This window comes from Piliocolobus tephrosceles, chromosome 1, assembly GCF_002776525.5.
Source record: "Piliocolobus tephrosceles isolate RC106 chromosome 1, ASM277652v3, whole genome shotgun sequence".
NCBI lineage: Eukaryota > Metazoa > Chordata > Mammalia > Primates > Cercopithecidae > Piliocolobus > Piliocolobus tephrosceles.
In genome coordinates, this window is record NC_045434.1 from 103653710 (window position 1) to 103676970 (window position 23261).

The window sequence follows — 23261 nt, forward strand, 5'->3', positions numbered from 1 at the left end:
AAGACAATACGTGCACAGCTGAACATAGACCCTTATCAGTGGTTCTGTTTTGCCTGTTGTCCTGTTCTACCAGAAGCATGTGATCTTTGTTCTGCTTCTTGCCCTTTGAAGTATGTGATCTTTGTACTTACTCCCTGTTTTACACCTCCTCCCCCTTTTAAACCCTGAATAAAAACTTGCTGCTCTGAGACTCAGGTGGGCATCATGGTCCTACCAATATGTGATATCACCCCCAGCAGCCCAGGTGTAAAATTCCTCTTTTTGTATTCTTTCTCTTTATTTCTCAGCTGGCTGACACTTATGGAAAATAGAAAGAACCTACTTTGAAATATTGGGGGCAGGTTCCCTTAATAAATAAAAAATTGTTTTAAGCTACTAAATTTTAGAGGGGTTTTTAGTACAGCAATACTTAATACACTGTCCTTTCTTGGACTAGTCTATAAGACAGTCAGAGGGTAAAATTACTTTTAGTGAAATGAGGGGGAGCAGAGCCCAGAATGCAATGTATTGAGAAGTGAACAGAAGGCAAACAAGAAAAACAGACTATTCCTTTTTTTTTTTTTTTTTAATAGGCTTTACCAAGACATGAAGAAGAAGTACAGAGTATTTGCCAGAAGGAATCTATAGCATTGAAAAACAGTTGAAGTAGAGAGAGGGACCTACTGGCTATGAGAAAGGAACCAAGAAGTTTAATATATAGCATAAGTGAATGGAAACACCAAAAAAGAAAATGTTCAAGAGTTGAGAGAAGATAGGATCCAGAGCACAGGTCAATGGATAAATACTGGACAGAACAATGAATGCTGGAATCTCTGAGACTGGAGAAACAGAAGATCAAGTGGGTAAATAAATGAGTTTATAGGTAAAGACATTATTTGCAGAAGGATTTTTTCTTTCACTTTGACTTAGGAAGCAAGGTCACTGGGGTGGGATTGAGGGAAAGGTGTATGGTGACAAACCATTAGAAACTCCTAGAGGAAGTGTTCTAAAAATTAAAGCAAAAAATATAGGAGAATAGAATGGAGTGTGCAAAAAGCAATAATGAAAAGAGAGATTAACTCTTTGAACCTCAAGTTCATGATAAGGCTGGGCAATGGGGCAGTGAAAGTACGTAAGTTTTCATGTTGTTCAGAGGGAAGATACAGTAATGATTAAGTCTAGATGTTGTTAGAAAAAATATAAACAAGACTAAGTTAAAATTCAAAGGCAACTGTTAGAAAAAGATGGAAATATACATATATACAAATATTCAAATGAGTAAAAAAATGAGGCAGCATGGGGTAGGATATTTTAAGAATGGCCAGTAAATAGGAGGAAAAATAACATAATAGGAATTGACTTTTTTTTAAAAAAGTGCTTCTGGCTAAAATAGAGTAATGGGTACTTGAGCTTAACCTGAAACCTAAAACAACCAAAACTTTGGACAAAATACATGAAACACTGGTTTTCAACCCAATGAACATCAGACAACAGAGGATAGTAATCGCTAAGTGATGGAAAACAAGCAAGGTGAGTCCCATTATTGCCCGTAAATTACTGCATTAAGAAAATTTTCTGGCAAAGGCACAGAGAGAAAAAATTAAGGCATAGACCTATGGACTCTCTAAGTTTAAGAAATATGACTGAGTCTGGAAAGACTAAGGGAGCTACAGTTTATAGAACAGTATACCAGAAAGAACAGACATGCACAGAAAGAGAACCCCAGAGATCTGCAAAGGATCTCCCTTGAGTATTCAGGAGAGTACTGAGCAGCACATGCATGTGAAGAAACTACCTAAGACAACGGAAAGAACCACATGAAAGGACTGGCAGGAACACTGCCTGGTGCTTACAAAGAGCCTACTGGTAACAGTGGATGTTCACACCAGCCAGACAAGAAAAATTCGTAATTCACAGGACATTTAGCAGAGTACTCAGGAAGATCTTGCCTCACTGAGCAATGCACCAGATTCACCTAAAAAATCCTAAAAGCAAAATAGGAAACAGGTCAAATTATTTCCAAGTAACTTAACTGTATCCATAAACAAAGTTCAACAAGATTTCTAGGAATAAAAAAAGTACCCAGCACCTAGAATCTAGTCAAAAATTACCAGGCATGCAGAGGCAGAAAAAATAATGCATAATAAGAATAAGCTTTCACTCAAAATCAATCCCAAACTGATCAACTGATCAAACTGATCCAAAGCTCAACATCATTGATCATTAGAGAAATGCAAATCAAAACCACAATGAAATACCATCTTACATCAGTCAGAATGATTATTAAAAAGTCAAAAAATAAAAAATGCTGGTGAAGTTATGGAGAAAAAAGGATGCTTTTATACTGGTGGTGGGAGTGTAAATTATTTCAACCATTGTGGAAGACAATGTGGTGATTCCTTGAAGATCTAGAGGCAGAAATACCATTTAACCCAGTAATCCCATTACTAGATATATACCCAAAGGAATATAAATCATTCTATTATGAAGATATGTGCAAGCTTATGTTCACTGCAGCACTATTCACAATAGCAACGACATGGAATCAACCTAAATGCCCATTAATAATACACTGCATAAAGAAAATGTGGTACATACACATCACGGAACACTATTCAGCTACACATCATGGAATACTATATGGCCACAAAAAGGAACAAGATCATGTCCTTTGCAGGGACATGGATGGAGCTAGAAGCCATTATCCTCAGCAGACTAATACAGGAACAGAAAACCAAACACCACATGTTCTCACTTGTAAGTGGGAGCAGAATGATGAGAACACATGGCTACATGGGGGAACAACACACACTGGGGCCTGCTGGGAGGTATAGGAGGAGGAAGAGCATCAGGAAGAATACCTCATGGATGCTGGGCTTAATACCTAGGTGATGGGTTGATCTGTGCAGCAACCTACCATGGCACACGTTTACCTATGTAACAAGCACATCCTGCGCATGTAGCCCAGAATTTAAAACAAAAGTTGAAGAAGAAAAAAAAGAAAGAAAATGCAAAGGACCTAGAGAGCAAAAACAACTATTGAGAAAGAACAAATTTGGGGGAGGGCGGAGCAAGATGGCCGAATAGGAGCAGCTTCAGTCTCCAACTCCCAGCGCGAGCGACACAGAAGACCTGCGATTTCTGCATTTTCAACTGAGGTACTGGGGTCATCTCACTCGGGAGTGCCGGACAATCGGTGCTGGTCAGCTGCTGCAGCCCGACCAGCGAGAGCTGAAGCAGGGCGAGGCATCGCCTCACCTGGGAAGCGCGAGGGGGAAGGGAGTCCCTTTTCCTAGCCAGGGGAACTGAGACACACAACACCTGGAAAATCGGGTAACTCCCACCCCAATACTGCGCTGTAACACCGGCACACCGGAGATTGTATCCCACACCTGGCCGGGAGGGTCCCACGCCCACGGAGCCTCTCTCCTTGCTAACACAGCAGTCTGCGGCAATCTAACCGCAAGGCAGCAGCGAGGCTGGGGGAGGGGCGCCCGCCATCGCTGAGGCTTAAGTAGGTAACTAAAGCCGCTGGGAAGCTGGAACTGGGTGGAGCTCACAGCAGCTCAAGGAAACCTGCCTGTCTCTGTAGACTGCGCCTCTGGGGACAGGGCTCAGCTAAAGGAGTAGAAGCCTGTGAAACGCGAACGACTCTGTCTGACAGCTTTGAAGAGAGCAGGGGATCTCCCAACACGGAGGTTGAGATCTGAGAAGGGGCAGTCTGCCTGCTCAAGTGAGTCACTGACCCCTGAGTAGCCTAACTGGGAGACATCCCCCACTAGGGGCAGTCTGACACCCCACACCTCACAGGGTGGAGTACACCCCTGAGAGGAAGCTTCCAAAGCAAGAATCAGACAGGTGCACTCGCTGTTCAGCAATATTCTATCTTCTGCAACCTCTGCTGCTGATACCCAGGCAAACAGGGTCTGGAGTGGACCTCAAGCAATCTCCAACAGACCTATAGCTGAGGGTCCTGACAGTCAGAAGGAAACCTATCAAACAGGAAGGACACCTAAATCAAAACCCCATCAGTACGTCACCATCATCAAAGACCAGTGACAGATAAAACCACAAAGATGGGGAAAAAGCAGGGCAGAAAAGCTGGAAATTCAAAAAATAAGAGCGCATCTCCTCCTGCAAAGGAGCACAGCCCATCGCCAGCAACGGATCAAAGCTGGTCAGAGAATGATTTTGATGAGATGAGAGAAGAAGGCTTCAGTCCATCAAACCTCTCAGAGCTAAAGGAGGAATTACGTACCCAGCGCAAAGAAACTAAAAATCTTGAAAAAAAAGTGGAAGAATTGACAGCTAGACTAATTAATGCAGAGAAGGTCATAAACGAAATGACAGAGATGAAAACCATGACACGAGAAATACGTGACAAATGCACAAGCTTCAGTAACCGACTCGATCAACTGGAAGAAAGAGTATCAGCGATTGAGGATCAAATGAATGAAATGAAGCGAGAAGAGAAACCAAAAGAAAAAAGAAGAAAAAGAAATGAACAAAGCCTGCAAGAAGTATGGGATTATGTCAAAAGACCAAATCTACGTCTGATTGGGGTGCCTGAAAGTGAGGGGGAAAATGGAACCAAATTGGAAAACACTCTACAGGATATCATCCAGGAGAACTTCCCCAACCTAGCAGGGCAGGCCAACATTCAAATTCAGGAAATACAGAGAACGCCACAAAGATACTCCTCCAGAAGAGCAACTCCAAGACACATAATTGCCAGATTCACCAAAGTTGAAATGAAGGAAAAAATCTTAAGGGCAGCCAGAGAGAAAGGTCGGGTTACCCACAAAGGGAAGCCCATCAGACTGACAGCAGATCTCTCGGCAGAAACCCTACAAGCCAGAAGAGAGTGGGGGCCAATATTCAACGTTCTTAAAGAAAAGAATTTTAAACCCAGAATTTCATATCCAGCCAAACTAAGTTTCATAAGTGAAGGAGAAATAAAATTCTTTACAGATAAGCAAATGCTTAGAGATTTTGTCACCACCAGGCCTGCCTTACAAGAGACCCTGAAGGAAGCCCTAAACATGGAAAGGAACAACCGGTACCAGCCACTGCAAAAACATGCCAAAATGTAAAGACCATCGAGCCTAGGAAGAAACTGCATCAACTAATGAGCAAAATAACCAGTTAATATCATAATGGCAGGATCAAGATCACACATAACAATATTAACCTTAAATGTCAATGGACTAAATGCTCCAATTAAAAGACACAGACTGGCAAACTGGATAAAGAGTCAAGACCCATCAGTCTGCTGTCTTCAGGAGACCCATCTCACATGCAGAGACATACATAGGCTCAAAATAAAAGGATGGAGGAAGATCTACCAAGCAAATGGAGAACAAAAAAAAGCAGGGGTTGCAATCCTAGCCTCTGATAAAACAGACTTTAAACCATCAAAGATCAAAAGAGACAAAGAAGGCCATTACATAATGGTAAAGGGATCAATCCAACAGGAAGAGCTAACTATCCTAAATATATATGCACCTAATACAGGAGCACCCAGATTCATAAAGCAAGTCCTTAGAGACTTACAAAGAGACTTAGACTCCCATACAATAATAATGGGAGACTTCAACACTCCACTGTCAACATTAGACAGATCAACGAGACAGAAAGTTAACAAGGATATCCAGGAATTGAACTCATCTCTGCACCAAGCGGACCTAATAGACATCTATAGAACTCTCCACCCCAAGTCAACAGAATATACATTCTTCTCAGCACCACATCACACTTATTCCAAAATTGACCACATAATTGGAAGTAAAGCACTCCTCAGCAAATGTAAAAGAACAGAAATTATAACAAACTGTCTCTCTGACCACAGTGCAATCAAACTAGAACTCAGGACTAAGAAACTCAATCAAAACCGCTCAACTACATGGAAACTGAACAACCTGCTCCTGAATGACTACTGGGTACATAACGAAATGAAAGCAGAAATAAAGATGTTCTTTGAATCCAATGAGAACAAAGATACAACATACCAGAATCTCTGGGACACATTTAAAGCAGTATGTAGAGGGAAATTTATAGCACTAAGTGCCCACAAGAGAAAGCAGGAAAGATCTAAAATTGACACTCTAACATCACAATTAAAAGAACTAGAGAGGCAAGAGCAAACACATTCAAAAGCTAGCAGAAGGCAAGAAATAACTAAGATCAGAGCAGAACTGAAGGAGATAGAGACACAAAAAACCCTCCAAAAAATCAATGAATCCAGGAGTTGGTTTTTTGAAAAGATCAACAAAATTGACAGACCGCTAGCAAGATTAATAAAGAAGAAAAGAGAGAGGAATCAAATAGACGCAATAAAAAATGATAAAGGGGATATCACCACCGACCCCACAGAAATACAAACTACCATCAGAGAATACTATAAACACCTCTACGCAAATCAACTAGAAAATCTAGAAGAAATGGATAATTTCCTGGACGCGTACACTCTTCCAAGACTAAACCAGGAAGAAGTTGAATCCCTGAATAGACCAATAGCAGCCTCTGAAATTGAGGCAACAATTAATGGCCTGCCCACCAAAAAAAGCCCAGGACCAGATGGATTCACAGCTGAATTCTACCAGAGGTACAAGGAGGAGCTGGTACCATTCCTTCTGAAACTATTCCAATCAATAGAAAAAGAGGGAATCCTCCCTAACTCATTTTATGAGGCCAGCATCATCCTGATACCAAAGCCTGGCAGAGACACAACAAAAAAAGACAATTTTAGACCAATATCCCTGATGAACATCGATGCAAAAATCCTCAATAAAATCCTGGCAAACCGGATTCAGCAGCACATCAAAAAGCTTATCCACCATGATCAAGTGGGCTTCATCCCTGGGATGCAAGGCTGGTTCAACATTCGCAAATCAATCAACGTAATCCAGCATATCAACAGAACCAAAGACAAGAACCACATGATTATCTCAATAGATGCAGAAAAGGCTTTTGACAAAATTCAACAGCCCTTCATGCTAAAAACGCTCAACAAATTCGGTATTGATGGAACGTACCTCAAAATAATAAGAGCTATTTATGACAAACCCACAGCTAATATCATACTGAATGGGCAAAAACTGGAAAAGTTCCCTTTGAAAACTGGCACAAGACAGGGATGCCCTCTCTCACCACTCCTATTCAACATAGTGTTGGAAGTTCTGGCTAGGGCAATCAGGCAAGAGAAAGAAATCAAGGGTATTCAGTTAGGAAAAGAGGAAGTCAAATTGTCCCTGTTTGCAGATGACATGATTGTGTATTTAGAAAACCCCATCGTCTCAGCCCAAAATCTTCTTAAGCTGATAAGCAACTTCAGCAAAGTCTCAGGATACAAAATTAATGTGCAAAAATCACAAGCATTCTTATACACCAGTAACAGACAAGCAGAGAGCCAAATCAGGAATGAACTTCCATTCACAATTGCTTCAAAGAGAATCAAATACCTAGGAATCCAACTTACAAGGGATGTAAAGGACCTCTTCAAGGAGAACTACAAACCACTGCTCAGTGAAATCAAAGAGGACACAAACAAATGGAAGAACATACCATGCTCATGGATAGGCAGAATCAATATTGTGAAAATGGCCATACTGCCCAAGGTAATTTATAGATTCAATGCCATCCCCATCAAGCTACCAATGAGTTTCTTCACCGAATTGGAAAAAACTGCTTTAAAGTTCATATGGAACCAAAAAAGAGCCCGTATTGCCAAGACAATCCTAAGTCAAAAGGACAAAGCCGGAGGCGTCACGCTACCTGACTTCAAACTATACTACAAGGCTACAGTAACCAAAACAGCATGGTACTGGTACCAAAACAGAGATATAGACCAATGGAACAGAACGGAGCCTTCAGAAATAATGCCACACATCTACAACCATCTGATATTTGACAAACCTGAGAAAAACAAGAAATGGGGAAAGGATTCCCTATTTAATAAATGGTGCTGGGAAAATTGGCTAGCCATAAGTAGAAAGCTGAAACTGGATCCTTTCCTTACTCCTTATACGAAGATTAATTCAAGATGGATTAGAGACTTAAATGTTAGACCTAATACCATCAAAACCCTAGAAGAAAATCTAGGTAGTACCATTCAGGACATAGGCACGGGCAAGGACTTCATGTCTAAAACACCAAAAGCAACGGCAGCAAAAGCCAAAATTGACAAATGGGATCTCATTAAACTAAAGAGCTTCTGCACAGCAAAAGAAACTACCATCAGAGTGAACAGGCAACCTACAGAATGGGAGAAAATTTTTGCAATCTACTCATCTGACAAAGGGCTCATTTCCAGAATCTACAAAGAACTCAAACAAATATACAAGAAAAAAACAAACAACCCCATCCAAAAGTGGGGAAAGGATATGAACAGACATTTCTCAAAAGAAGACATTCATACAGCCAACAGACACATGAAAAAATGCTCATCATCACTGGCCATCAGAGAAATGCAAATCAAAACCACAATGAGATACCATCTCACACCAGTTAGAATGGCAATCATTAAAAAATCAGGAAACAACAGGTGTTGGAGGGGATGTGGAGAAATAGGAACACTTTTACACTGTTGGTGGGATTGTAAACTAGTTCAACCATTATGGAAAACAGTATGGCGATTCCTCAAGGACCTAGAACTAGATGTACCATATGACCCAGCCATCCCACTACTGGGTATATACCCAAAGGATTATAAATTATGCTACTACAAAGACACATGCACACGTATGTTTATTGCGGCACTATTCACAATAGCAAAGACTTGGAATCAACCCAAATGTCCATCAGTGACAGACTGGATTAAGAAAATGTGGCACATATACACCATGGAATACTATGCAGCCATAAAAAAGGATGAGTTTGCGTCCTTTGTAGAGACATGGATGCAGCTGGAAACCATCATTCTTAGCAAATTATCACAAGAAGAGAAAACCAAACACCGCATGTTCTCACTCATAGGTGGGAACTGAACAATGAGCTCACTTGGACTCGGGAAGGGGAACATCACACACTGGGGCCTATCATGGGGAGGGGGGAGGGGGGAGGGATTGCATTGGGGAGTTATACCTGATATAAATGATGAATTGATGGGTGCTGACGAGTTGATGGGTGCAGCACACCAACATGGCACATGTATACATATGTAACCTGCACGTTATGCACATGTACCCTAGAACTTAAAGTATAATAAAAAAAATAAATAAATAAATAAATAAAAAAAAAAAAAAAAAAAAAGAACAAATTTGGAATACTAACACTATTTGACTTCACTTACAATAAATCTACACTAATCAAAATAGGATGGTATACACAGTGTTGATTGTGTAGATTTAATGATAAACAGAATAGAGTCTAAAAATAAACATACACTTAAACATACAACTGATCCTTAACAAAGGTGCAAAGGCAATGCAGTGAAAAAAGGATAGCCTTTTCAACAAATGATGCTGAAATCACAGAATATTTATATGTAAAAAAAAAAAAAAACTTTGATCCCTATAGAAAAGTCAACTCAAAAGGTCTCACAGATGTAAATACAAAACCTGCATCTATAAACTTTTAGAAGAAAACATAGGAAGAAACCTTTGTGTGCTTGGGTTAAGCATGCTTGGGTTAGGCAAAGATTTCTTAGATATGACATAAAAGAACAATTCATAAAGAGCAAATTGGAAAAATGGACTTCCTAATTGGAATCTTCTGCTTTTCAACACTATTAAGAGAATTAAAAGACAAGCCATAGACAGGGAGAAAATATTTTCCAAGAATATATCTGATATACGAATTGTATCCAGAATATATACTGAAATCTCAAAACTCAAAAATTAAGAAAAGAATCTGTTTTTTAATAGGCAGTAGACAAGAGGTTTGATCAGATAATTCATCAAAGAAGATAAATGGACAGCAAAGAGTATATAAAAAGATGTTCAACATCATTAGTCATTTGGGAAGTGCTAATTAAAACCAAAATGAGTTACCACTACACATCTATTAAAATGGCTAAAATTGTAGTTCTCCTTGAAGAGGTCCTTCACATCAGTTGTAAGTTGGATTCCTAGGTATTTTGTTCTCTTTGTAGCAACTGTGAATGGGAGTTCACTCATGATTTGGCTCTCTGTTTGTTGGTGTACAGAAATGCTTGTGACTTTTGCACATTGATTTTGTACCCTGAGACTTTGCTGAAGTAAATTATCAGCTTAAGGAGATTTTGGCCTGAGACGATTGGGTTTTCTAAACATACAATCATATCATCTGCAAACAGAGAATTTGACTTCCTCTCTTCCTATTTGAATGCCCTTTATTTCTTTCTCTTGCCTGACAGAACTGCCTTGGACAAAACTTCCAGTACTATGTTGTATGGGAGTAGTGAGAGAGGGCATCCTTATCTCTGTGCTGGTTTTCAAAGGGAATGCTTCCAGTTTTTGCCCACTCAGTATGATATTGGCTGTGGGTTCGTCATAAATAGCTCTTATTATTTTGAGATACGGTCCATCAATATCTAGTTTATTGAGAGTTTTTAGCATGAAGTGGTGTCGAATTTTGTCGAAGGCCTTTTCTGCATCTATCGAGATAATCATGTGGTTTTTGTCATTGGTTCTGTTTATGTGATGGATTACATTTATTGATTTGTGTATGCTGAACCAGCCTTGCATCCCAGGGATGAAGCCAATTAGATCACGGTGGATAAACTTTTTGATGTGCTGCTGGATTCGGTTTGCCAGTATTTTATTGAGGATTTTTGCATTGATGTTCATCAGGGATATAGGCCTGGAATTTTCTTTTTTTGTTGTGTCTCTGCCAGGTTTTGGTAACAGGATGATCCTGGCCTCATTAAATTAGTTAGGGAGGAGTCTCTCTTTTTCTATTGTTTGGAATAGTTTCAGAAGGAATGGTACCAGCTCCTCTTTGTACCTCTGGTAGAATTCATTTGTGAATCTGTTTGGTCCTGGGCTTCTTTTGGTTGATAAGCTATTGCTGCCTCAATTTCTGAACTTGTTATTGGTCTATTCAGGGATTCAGCTTCTTCCTTGTTTAGTCTTAGGAGGGTGTATGCGTCCAGGAATTCAAACCACTGCACAAGGAAATAAGAAAGGACACAAACAAATGGAAAAACATTCCATGCTCATGAATAGGAAGAATCAATGTCATGAAAATGGCCATACTGCCCATGGTAATTTATAGATTCGGTGCTATCCCCATCAAGCTACCACTGATTTTCTTCACAGAAATAGAAAAAACTACTTTAAATTTCACATGGAACCAAAAAAGAGTCTGTACAGCCAAGACAATCCTAAGCAAAAAGAACAAAGCTGGAGGCATCATGTTACCTGACTTCAAACTATACTACGAGGCTACAGTAACCAAAACAGCATGGTACTGGTACCACAACAGAAATATAGACCAATGAAACACAACAGAGGCCTCAGAAATAATGCCACACATCTACAACCATCTGATCTTTGACAAACCTGACAAAAACAAGCAATGGGGAAAGGATTCGCCATTTAATAAATGGTGTTGGGAAAACTGGATAGCCACATGCAAAAAACTGAAACTGGACCCCTTCCTTACACCTTACGCAAAAATTAACTCAAGATGGATTAAAGACTTAAACATAAGACCTAAAACCATAAAAATCCTAGAAGAAAACCTAGGCAATACCATTCAGGACATAGGCATGGACAAAGACTTCATGACTAAAACACCAAAAACAATGACAACAAGAGCCAGAACTGACAAATGGGATCTAATTAAACTGAAGAGCTTCTGCACAGCAAAAGAAACTATGAACAGAGTGAACAGACAACCTACAGAATGGGAGAAAATTTTTGCAATCTATCCATCTGACAAAGGGCTAATATCCAGAATCTACAAGGAACTTAAATTTACAAGAAAAAAAAAAAAAAAAACTCATCGAAGAGTGGGCAAAGAATATGAACAGACACTTCTCAAAAGAAGACATTTATGCAGCCAACAGACATATGAAAAAACTCATCATTACTGGTCATTAGAGAAATGCAAATCAAAACCACGAGGACATACCATCTCACACCAGTTAGAATGATGATCATTAAAAAGTCAGGAAACAACAAATGCTGGAGAAGTTGTGGAAACATAGGAATGCTTTTACATTGTTGGTGGAAGTATAAATTAGTTCAACCACTGGGGAAGAGAGTGTGGCAATTCCTCAAGGATCTAGAACCAGAAATACCATTTGACCCAGCAATACCATTACTAGGTATATAACCAAAGGATTATAAATCATTGTACTATAAAGACACATGTACACATATGTTTATTGCAGCACTGTTCACAATGGCAAAGACTTGGAACCAATACAAATGCCCATCAATGATAGACTGGATAAGGAAAATGTGGCACATACACACCATGGAATACTATGCAGCCAAACAAAAAAAAGGATGAGTTCATGTCCTTTGCAGGAATATGGATGAAGCTGAAAACCATCATTCTCAGCAAACTATCACAGGAACAGAAAACAAAACACAGAACATCAACTCCTAAGTGGGAGTTGAACAATGACAACACATGGACACAGGGAGGGGAACATCACACACTGGGTGGGGCCTGTTGGGGGTGGGGAGCTAGGGGAGGAATAGCATTAGGAAAAATACCTAATGTAGATGATGAGTTGATGGGTGCAGCAAACCACCATGGCACATGTATACCTGTGTAACAAACCTGCACGTTCCGTGCATGCACCCCAGAACTTGAAGTATAATTTTAAAAAAAGAAAATAAAATGAAATAAAATGGCTAAAATTAAAAGACTGACCATATCAAGTGTTGGCAGGTATATGGAGAAACACTACTGATAGCAATGTAACATGGTATATGTACTCTGGAAAACAACTTGGTAGTTCCTTAAAAAAGTTAAACATACATATCTGCTATTTGATAAAAGCAGCCTATTCCTAAGTATTCACCCAAGAGAAATGAGAATATATGAAGATGTGTAAGTCAGTATTCATAGCAGCTTTATTTGTAATAGCCCCAAACCGGAAATAACCTAAATGTCCATCAACAGGAGAATGGATAAACAAACTGTGGTATTCCATACAGTGGAATTCCACTCAGAACTACTGATATACACAACATGGACCAATCTCAAAATAATTATGCTGAAAGAAGTCACATAAAGAGTAAATACAAAGGATGCCATTTATATAAGATTCTAGAAAAGGTAACCCAATCTTTAATGACAGAAAGCAGATCAGTGGTTGTTTTGGGGGAGGGGGAAGGGAGAAGGTTGAGAGAAGGAATACGAAAGGGTATGAGGAAAAGGGTGATAGATATGTTCACTATTTTGACTGTGATCATGATTTCCACAGGTGTACACATATTATAAAACACCAAGTTGTACATTTGAAATATGTACAGTTTATATGTAAATTATACCTTAATAAAGTAGTTTTTCAAAAGTAAACAAACAAAACCAAAGGATACTTGGAATTAGTCCAAAGCTATCAGTAACCTCCACAAATTTAGTTGTTTTGCCTCTGTTTTTCAAACACTGAGACTCTCAAACTGAAATGTATAAAGCCTATATAAATACTATTTTTACTAAAGATATATCTAAACTAAAATTGCCTAGGAAATTGAGAATAAAGAAATGGTCAAAAGAAGAGTTGGAGATGGATAGAAGGGTTACATAGAAGACTTAAGGAGAGTAAAGAATAGGAAAGTAAATTGATCAAAGTAAAAAAAAAAAAAAAAAACTCATGGAATACTAGTGATCTACATAAAACTGGAAATTGTAAGTTTACAATAACTTTAACCTGTACTGTTATTTTCACCAGCAATGTTTAGTTGACTCTGTATGTAAGTGGGAAAAGTAGGTGGCTGGGTTGATACAAGTTTTGGGATTTGTTAGATAAAAGAGAAAGAGAAAAGTATACATACATATATTCTCAAATAAGTTTGGATCTTATGCAGTCAGGTTGAATAGGAAAGGAAGCAACAGCTAATTCGTCTTGTCTAACCATTCAAGAACCTTTACTCCATTGTTCTCCTATTGTACCCAATCAGGTAAACATCAACTGTGGATTAGCCCAGCTGTCAGTCTGTTCTACTATTATCTCCAAATTTATCATTTTCACCATCAACACGAGCCTCAACACTGCCTGTCAACTTTTCTATAACTCCTTAATTAGTGTTCTTTCCTACTTCCTGAAGAAGATATTTGTTCTTTGTCATAAGTCCCCTACTGCTCTACTTTCTTCCCTGCTATCAGCAGTTAAATGCCTTCTAATTCACAGAGAAAATATGGACCACTCAGTGGAAGGAATCTATAAAATATAACTTTCAATTTTCTGTACTTCTGCTAATCAGGTAAGGTGACCAGGAAAGACTTCATTGAAAAGGTAACCTCTGAGTAAAAAAAACCTGAAGAAAGTGAGGGATTGAGCTATGTGAATATCTCTGGGAAAATCATTCCAAGCAAAGGGAGTAGTGGCTGCAACAGCTTTGTGGTGGAGAAGTGCCTAGTGGATTCAAGTGACAGAAGGCCAATGTAGTTTGAGAAGAATAAATCAAGGAAAAGAGATAATAAGAGCCAGATCACGGGGCCCCAAAAGGACTTTGGCTTTTACTCTGACATGAAAAGTAATGACGAGTTGCACAAAATGCCATAATGTGACTTACTTTGTAAAAAAAATACTGGCTCCTGTATTAAGAATAGACTGAAAGGAGCAGAGGCAGAAACGGAAAGGCCAATTAGGATGCTATTATAACAATCCAGGCAAGAGATGGTGCCTTGGCTCAGGGTAGTGGCAGTTGAATCTAGTCATATTTCAAAGGCGGACAGAACAGAATTTGCTGAGAAACTGGAGTGGGGTGTGAGATAAAGAAGTAAAGGGTGACAACAAGATTTATGACATAAGCAAGAACAGACCTGCCGTTAACTGAAATGGGAAAGACTGGAGGAGAAACAGGTTTTGAGGTGGATAGAATTATTATGAAGAGCTCACTTACAGATATATTAAGTTTCAGGTATCTATAAGATATTTAAGTAAAAATGTCAAGTAGGTAATTGGATATATGAATACAGAGGTCAAGGACAAGGCAAGGACTGGAGTTCTAGATTTGAGAGATGCCAGCATGTAAATAGTATTTAAAACTATGACACTGGAGAGAAGAGAGAATGGAGGACTGACCTCTACAGCAGGGTTGTCCACCAATCTTTTGACCTTCCTGGGTTACACTGGAAGCACTGTCTTAGGCCACACATAGTATACACTAACACTAACGACAGCTGATGAGCTTTATAAAAATTGCAAAAAAAAAAAAAAAAACAACTCATGTTTTAAGAAAGTTTATCAATTCGTGTTGGGCTGCATTCAAAGTCATCCAGGGACCCAGGCTGGGCAAGCTTGCTCTAGGGCATTCTAACACTAAGAGGCTAGGAGTAAAGGAGAAGACTAGTAATAGTAAAAAGACTGAGTGAAGCATGAAGCTAAGTAAGGCTACGAGAAAAGCAAAAGAATGTACTGTCCTAAAAGTGCTTTAAGAAAAAAGAAATTCTTATTATTATATTACATCACATCATCTATTTGTTTATTTCGTATCTCTTCAGTAGAATGTAAGTTCTCCAAGGATATTAGGGACACTGTCTACTTGTTCTCATCTATATACCCAGCATCTGGAACAGTGGTTGATATTTAGTATCAGTGAAATTAATGAATGCAAACATCCTGTAGAGAAAATATATTCCTATAATACTATCACACATAAAATTGATATTAATCTTTTAATGGGTATTTATATATATACCCCAATATTTTTCCTTTTCCCTAACAGGTGGTTGCAAGAGAGAATACTATATTTAAAGAGCTTATTTAACTTAGAAGTTTCCTTTTCTGTTTTAATTGAATAGGTAGGAATTTATTGATAAGAGGACATAGAGAAGGCGGAAGGTATTCGAAATGGACAAAAGGTACAATTAAAACGGTGAAAAGAATATTTTAGAAATAGAACTGACAAGACTTAGTGAAGAATGAATGTAGGATACAAAGGAAAAGATAAAATCTACAATGACTACCACTCCCACAGACAGCTATCCTCGATCCAGATCCGTATTATATTGGCTTTCTAGTATGTCCTTCTGCTTTAAGCCTTTCCTTTTCTTAATTTAGCCTATTTATTACAATGTGTTTTATAGACAGTTTTAATAGAATAAAAGTAATCTTGTTCTCTCATTAGTTTTCTCAAAACCTGGTCCGGTTTCTTGTCAGTGTCTGAATATGACACCTTATGGTTTACGCCTTGTTTAACTTTTAAGAGAGTATATATTCACTGAGTGCGAAAGGAAGAATGTGAATTGGAAATGTTATAACAAATCATATTAAAACAAAATTAACCTTATTATTGAACAGTACAGAGAATATTACATTTTCTCGTCAATTATCTTCAGTAAAAACAAAATATACAAACAAAAAAAAACCCTTCTCAAGTGAGAATTCTGTCCATCTTGCTTTACAGGCCATCTGAAATTACATTAAAGCAAAAGGATACCACTAAGGAACTTGAAGCTACTTCTTTTTCCTGTAGAGTATATGCCTACACGTCAAATTTGATAAACCATGTCACTCTAAGGTCCTTTTGATATTCAGAAATTGATAATATATTATAAAACACTCCTAAATAGCAATGATTCACATGATTTATTTCAACATGTTATACAGTTAATGGCAGGTTTCTAACAGAAGCTATTTCTTGAAGTCTTCTTATGGGAAATTCTAGAGTAAAAACTAATTTGAAGCATTTTCAAATATATTTTCTCATAAATACGACCCACATGAATTTTCTATTAAACAAGTACAATTAGAACAGATAAAGATGCATAGAGAAGCTAAATAAATTATCTAAATTATTAAGCAAGACAATCAGAATTCATTTTCTAACTCAAAATAACATGTTCATTCTTGTTTTTTCCACAATTATAAATTTAGTAATATAAAACAATGAATCAGTAATGACTGATTTCCTATATTTTCTTCACTTTAATCATTAAATGACATAGGTTAAGTATTGTGCTTAGAATAGTAAAAATATAAAGTTTTAGAAAAGAAAAAAAAACTAGTAATTTGCCTTTAAATCTAGGTTTCTTACTATATTCTTTTATATCTGTTGCCAAGTACTTTTCCTGAACATAATTACCAGTAATTATTCTCTGTGATTGCTATGTGCAAGTCACAGACATTATCATTACTCTAATTATAATACAGTTAGCCAAAGCTGAATTGTTAAATTTCAGTTCAATTAAATGTTTTTGTAGACTATTTATAAATATGACAGATGTATACTGCTCAAAGATAATAAAATTTGATATACTTTTCAGAAGCTGATATAAAATATACAAGAACATTAAAAGGAACAAATTGGACAATTTTGTAAGGACTACAGCTGTTAAAAGGATATCACGGCAGCTCACTAGGATTTTAAAGATCTTCTGCCAAAATAACCAGTGAATGGCTCTTTCTATAACATTGAAATTAAAAACTGCTGAGAGTGAATATATTATAAAGTAATTTGAATTTATTTTGTGAGGAAAACACAGAGGAATAAAAGTTATCTTTTTTTGTTGTAAATTTTATTGTGATGAAATGTATATAACACAAAAGTTGCCATTTTAACTATTTTGAAAGTGTACCATTCAGTAGCATTAATTATATTCACAGTGTTGTAAAACCATCACCACCACCTATTTCCAAAACTTTTCATCACTGCAAAGAGAAACTCTAGCAATAACTCTCCATTCTCCTCTCCACTTTCTTCTCCTCTAAAGCTTCCAGTGAACTCTAATCTACTTTACGTCTCTATGAATTTGACAACTCTAGATATTTGATATAAGTGAAATCATACAATATTTGTTCTTTCGCGACTGACTTTTTTTGATTAGCATAATGTTTTCAAGGTTCATTTATATTATAGCATGTATCAGAACTTTATTCTTTTTTATGGATAGTCCATGGTATGTTTATACTCAAATATTGTTTACCCATTCGTCTGTTGGACATGTGAGTTACATCCTCCTTTTGGATATCATAAATAATGTTGTAATGAACACTGGGATACAAGTATCTGTTTGAGTCTCTGTTTTCAAATCTTCTGGGTATATACAGAGGAGATGAAGTGCTGGGTCATATGGTAATTATATGTTTAACTTTTTAAGGAACTGATAGGTTTTTACAGTAGCTACACCATTTTACATTCCTACTAGCAGTGTACAAGGGTTCCAATTTCTCCACATCCTTGCCAATGCTTATTTTTCATCCTTTTGATTATACAGTCTTTCTAGTAGCTGTGAAGTGGTATCTCATTGAGTTTTGATTTGCATTTTAATGTTAATCATCTTTTCTGTGTACTTATTTTCCATTTGCTTATCTTCCTTGCAGAAATGACTATTCAAGTCCTCACCCATTATTTAATTTGGTAGTTCACCTTCTGTTGTTGAGTTGTAGGTAGTTTGCTTTCTGTTGCTGAGTTGTAGGAGTTCTTTACATATTCTGTGTATATACCCTTGTAAGACATGTGATTTGCAAATATTTTCTCTCATTCTGTGGGCTGTCTTTCTTTCTCAAAGATAGTATCCTTTGATGCACAAAAAATTTTCAATTTTAATCCAATCCAATTTATCTTTTATTTTTATATTGTTACCTGTGCCTTTGGTGTGATACTGAAGAATCCAGTGTCAAATCAAAGGTCATGAAGATTTGCCCCTATGTTTTCTTCTAAGAGTTTTATAGTTTTGGTTCTCAAATTTAGAGTCTTTGATCTGTTTTGAGTTAATTTTTGTAGATAACATACACTAAGGGTTCAACTTCATTATTTTTCACGGGGCTATCCAGTTTTCTCAACACAATGCTGAAGAGAAAGAGTTCTGTTTTTTGGTTTTGGTTTTGTTTTTTGAGAGAGGGTCTTGCTCTGTCACCCAGGCTGGAGTGCAGTGGCACAATCTCAGGTCACTGCAGCCTCCGCCTCCCGGGTTCAAGCAGTTCTCCTGCCTCCATGTCATCAATGCTCTACTTTTGATCATTTCAAGGCTGGCAATTCTCAAACTGTGATTTACTTTTTAAAGTATCCTTATACTGGCATGGAAAATGGGATTCTCTTTTTATTTAAAAATGTTTTTAAGCTAACATCAAAAGTAATAGATGTTCATAATCGAATTTGGATAGTAACAGTAAATGAAAAGGAGAAAATAAAACAATAATTCAGAGAAAACCACATATAACACTTTGATTTCTATTGTTATAGTGTTTCCTCTCCTTTTCTAAATATCTTTCTAGATATGTCATATTTATCTATGTCAGGTATTCTAATGGCTGCATAGTATACTGTATCTGGACAGGCCAAAATGTATTTAACCAAATCCCTATTACAAGACATTTAAAAACTGCCCTGTCCAATGTAGAAGCACAAGCTACAAGCAGCTAATTAAATGTAAGTTAATTAAAGTAAAATTTAATATGTAATTCCACAATCATACTAGCAACATTTCAAGTGCTCAAGAGTCACATGTGGCTAGTGACTACTGTATTGGATAACACAGATAATAGAATCTTTTCCTCATTACAGAAAGTTCTGTCAGACAGGACTGCTTCAGATTGTTTCCAAATTATCCCTATTATAAACAACCCCAAGACTGTTGTAAATAAACTTTAATATATAGCTCTGAAAATTTATTTGGAATAAACTGCTAGAAATGAGTTGGTGGTTCAAAAAGCATATAAATGTACACACTGTGGAGACTGGGTACAGGAAGATGTTACCCCCATGCTATTCTCTTGATAGTGAGTGAGTTCTCCCAAGATCTGACAGTTTGATAAGGGGCTTTTCCCTACTTTGCTTGGCACTTCTCCTTCCTGCCACCATGTGAAGAGGGATGTGTTTGCTTCCCCTTCTGCTATAATTGTAAGTTTCCTGAGGCTTCCCCAGCCCTGTGGAACTGTGAGTCAATTAAACCTCTATCCTTTATAAATTACCCAGTCTCAGGCAGTACTTTACAGAAGCATGAGAACATACTAATACAGAGGTTAACAATAATATAGAGGGAAAATTGACATTTTTTTTGTAGTTTCTGTTTTACGTGACATGCTTAGAAAAGGCTTTCCTGATTATATATTCAACCCTGCTTTTAGTACTTTTATGATTTTATCTTTTACATTTAAATAGTAATACCATATAGAATATACACTGGCATAAAGTCTAAGACAGGAACTGAACATAATTTTTCATGTATATCATCGTATTATCATAATATTCTCAAATCTCAATACAACTCACAGGGGTAAAGATTGATAACAGAATTCATCGAAATTACTAAGTAGACATCCAATTCAGTCACTCTTATCTGAAATAAGAAAACTATGGTTTTACATTTTAGAAATGCAGCTCTCAGGGTTTTGTTTTTCCAAAAAATATCATTCCCACTCATTCAAGGCATTAGAGCTTTTATCTTCTTCAAAATAGAGAAAAATGAGTCATATGTAAATAATTTCAGGAAACAGGAAAAGTAAGTATAAAAAGAGTCAAAAAAGATTGAGATCTATTTCCAGATTCATGAAAGACATAATTATATTGACCTATCTGCTTTCCTTTCATAAAATAAAAGACAATTTCCTGGAAAGGTACAAAAAGACAATTCCAGGGCAAATGTTTTCCTATTCTGGGTACTCACACCAGCATATTTTCTTACTGGCAGAATCAGCAGTGCTTTCAATACTAAAATTAAATGATCGTTACTTTTGTCTCTTATTTACCACTTATGATTTTATTAGTCTCAAAAATAACTAAATCATGTTTTATTAGTGGCAAAGTTGCAGTCTCTATTATTTGTTCTTGTTTTCCTAACCTTTAAAAAAGAATAGCATTGATAAACCTACAATTACTAAAATTCTGTAAGTTCCACATTTCCACATAAATATTTATTAGTTGTTACTTTTAAAAATCAATTTCTTCAAAAATAAATGAGCTCTAATGAGAAAAATTACCCTCTCCCTAAACAAAATACTTTCCCCTCAGGCAGAGGGAATCATTTTTCCCACAGTTTCATGTAACAATTGGTACCTTCCTATACAATAACATTTATGTGTTGGCCTATCCTGCCAGCCTGTGAATTCAGGCCAAACTCTATGTTCTTTCTCCATCTCAATCTCTTCTAAGAACTTAGCACAGAGAGTGGTAAATAATGAAGGCCAGGATGCCTTCTTCTAAAATGAATGAATAGACATGACTTATCCAAGAACAACTGCCCCGCTTCTAGTAATCTACTATATTCGTTTGCTTTTCATACTCGAACAACTGCCCCGCTTCTAGTAATCTACTATATTCGTTTGCTTTCCATACTCCTCCTCTACCTCCCTCTCTTAAGCGGTGCTTTTATTTACATGAAGAGGTAATTTATTAATAAGAGTTTTTAAGTACAACCTTCAAACTGCCACACTATATTTTAACAATACAGGAAATAAAATACTCTTAGGGGACATGTTATTAACATTTCCATTTCACAAGTGGGAAAACTGAAGCTAAGAGATAAGAAATATGCCTAAGAACAGCACCAGTAGACCACAAGGCTAGACACTGAGGGTTTCTAACTCCACATAGTGTACTTTGTATTACATCAAGCAGAGAGTTTTCAGACAAATAATTCTTTAAGAAAGCCTCAGGTATACTAGAATACTTACACTGACCCCAGCGCCCTGTTCTGGGATTCAAATAATTTGGATAAAGACCATTTGGACGATCCATTTTCTGAAGTAGTTTCCGAATGTGCATAACCTAAGTAAAGTAAAATTAAGAATGCAATTAATAAAAATAAGTGTCATCAAGGCTTGGTATTAACGTAGGCTTTGTGTTTTTCCTTACTCAGAATCTATACCTATTCCCTGTCTTTGTGTGTGTGCTGGAGGGGCAGGGGCGAGTCAACAAAGCCTTCTATTTCTTAAATGAGTCATTTTTATAAGATATGTGTTATTTTAAAATCAAGCAATAAAAATAATACAGAGGTAATAGCACAGATAGAAACCATTTTAAATCTCAACATGCCACTACCTAGAAATACCGTCTGAAACATCAGTTATAAACAACATTCCAAACACAGTCAACACGTATATATTCAAATATAAGAACAGAAATAACTTCACAGGAATTGAATCATAAAATGCCATTGTATTTTGAAAAGTATTAATTTGAATTGAACAGATCAAAAAGTAAATGAAGTAAAACAAACTGTTGAACTTTAAAAATTGTTCCCACAATAGATATCTGTAAGTTCCTGAAATTCCAAATTTTAAAATATCTTCCTGAGGGTAATGGGGAAAGAAAAATCGTGAAATATATTAAGAAGCTGGAGTCTTTCCTAGGGATTTATTTTGATTCAACTCTAGACTGGGTGAACTTTGTAAGTGCTTTTAAGGGAGCCTCTGGGGGTGGGAGGAGGTGTTATGTTCCTTGTATTCTTATTTGTTTGAGAATATTGTCATTACATTTGATGAATAACCTGGCTGGTATAAATGACTTGGGAAAACCCTTCTTTTTCAGAGGACCTGATATATACTTCACTTTTCTGGACTTGAGTACAATATTAATTCTTCTGCCACAGGGTTTCCCATTGTCATGCATTTGGCTGGATTTTGTCTTTAAGTAGTTTCAGGAATGGACTCAAGAATGCTGTCTATATTCCCTGTGTTCTTTCACGTTTGAGACCAACACTATGTATAACAATCTCAATCTGAAAAATTCCATAGACTACTTTTTAGATAGTTCTGAATGTTATAAAAGGTGAGAAAATTAACTCTTCTGTCATCCAAAAACTGTATACTATTCAATTCTTTCTGCCTTTCTTCCTTATCTATCATTTTCTTTCTAACTCTTGTCTCTTTCTATTTCCACACATTTACTAGTTTTTCTCAATTCTGTCATCTAAGCTCCTTATATTTTGAACACTGTCTTTCTTTGTATTGCTTCCATTTTGGCCTTCACTTTGTTGATAACTATTTTTTCTTATATTTTGTTACTGACATCAGATCTTATTGTCTCTGAGCACTCGTATCTCTGTTTATACACTTGTTCTACAGAGATGAAATCTTTATTATGTTTTCTCTCATGGTGATATTTGGTCAGAATTTTCAGTTGCTCTTTTTACATATTTTGTACCTTTTTTTCTGGTAATATCTTTGTATAAATTCTGTACCTGTTCTTTTTTAACAAATTACTCATTACTATTTTCCTGAAAGTTTTGACATAAAA

General features: G+C 36.8%; 1 protein-coding gene across 6 annotated transcripts in view; it reads right to left on the minus strand.

The window, feature by feature from the left end:
• Window positions 1-23261, minus strand: part of MAN1A2 (mannosidase alpha class 1A member 2) — a 175821-nt gene that overhangs the window by 53102 nt on the left and 99458 nt on the right. For all 6 annotated transcript variants that reach the window (XM_023222826.2, XM_023222829.1, XM_023222831.2 and 3 more), the window contains one exon: window positions 21698-21791. In XM_023222826.2, coding sequence (XP_023078594.1) covers window positions 21698-21791 — 94 coding nt within the window. The remainder of the gene's footprint in view (window positions 1-21697; window positions 21792-23261) is intronic.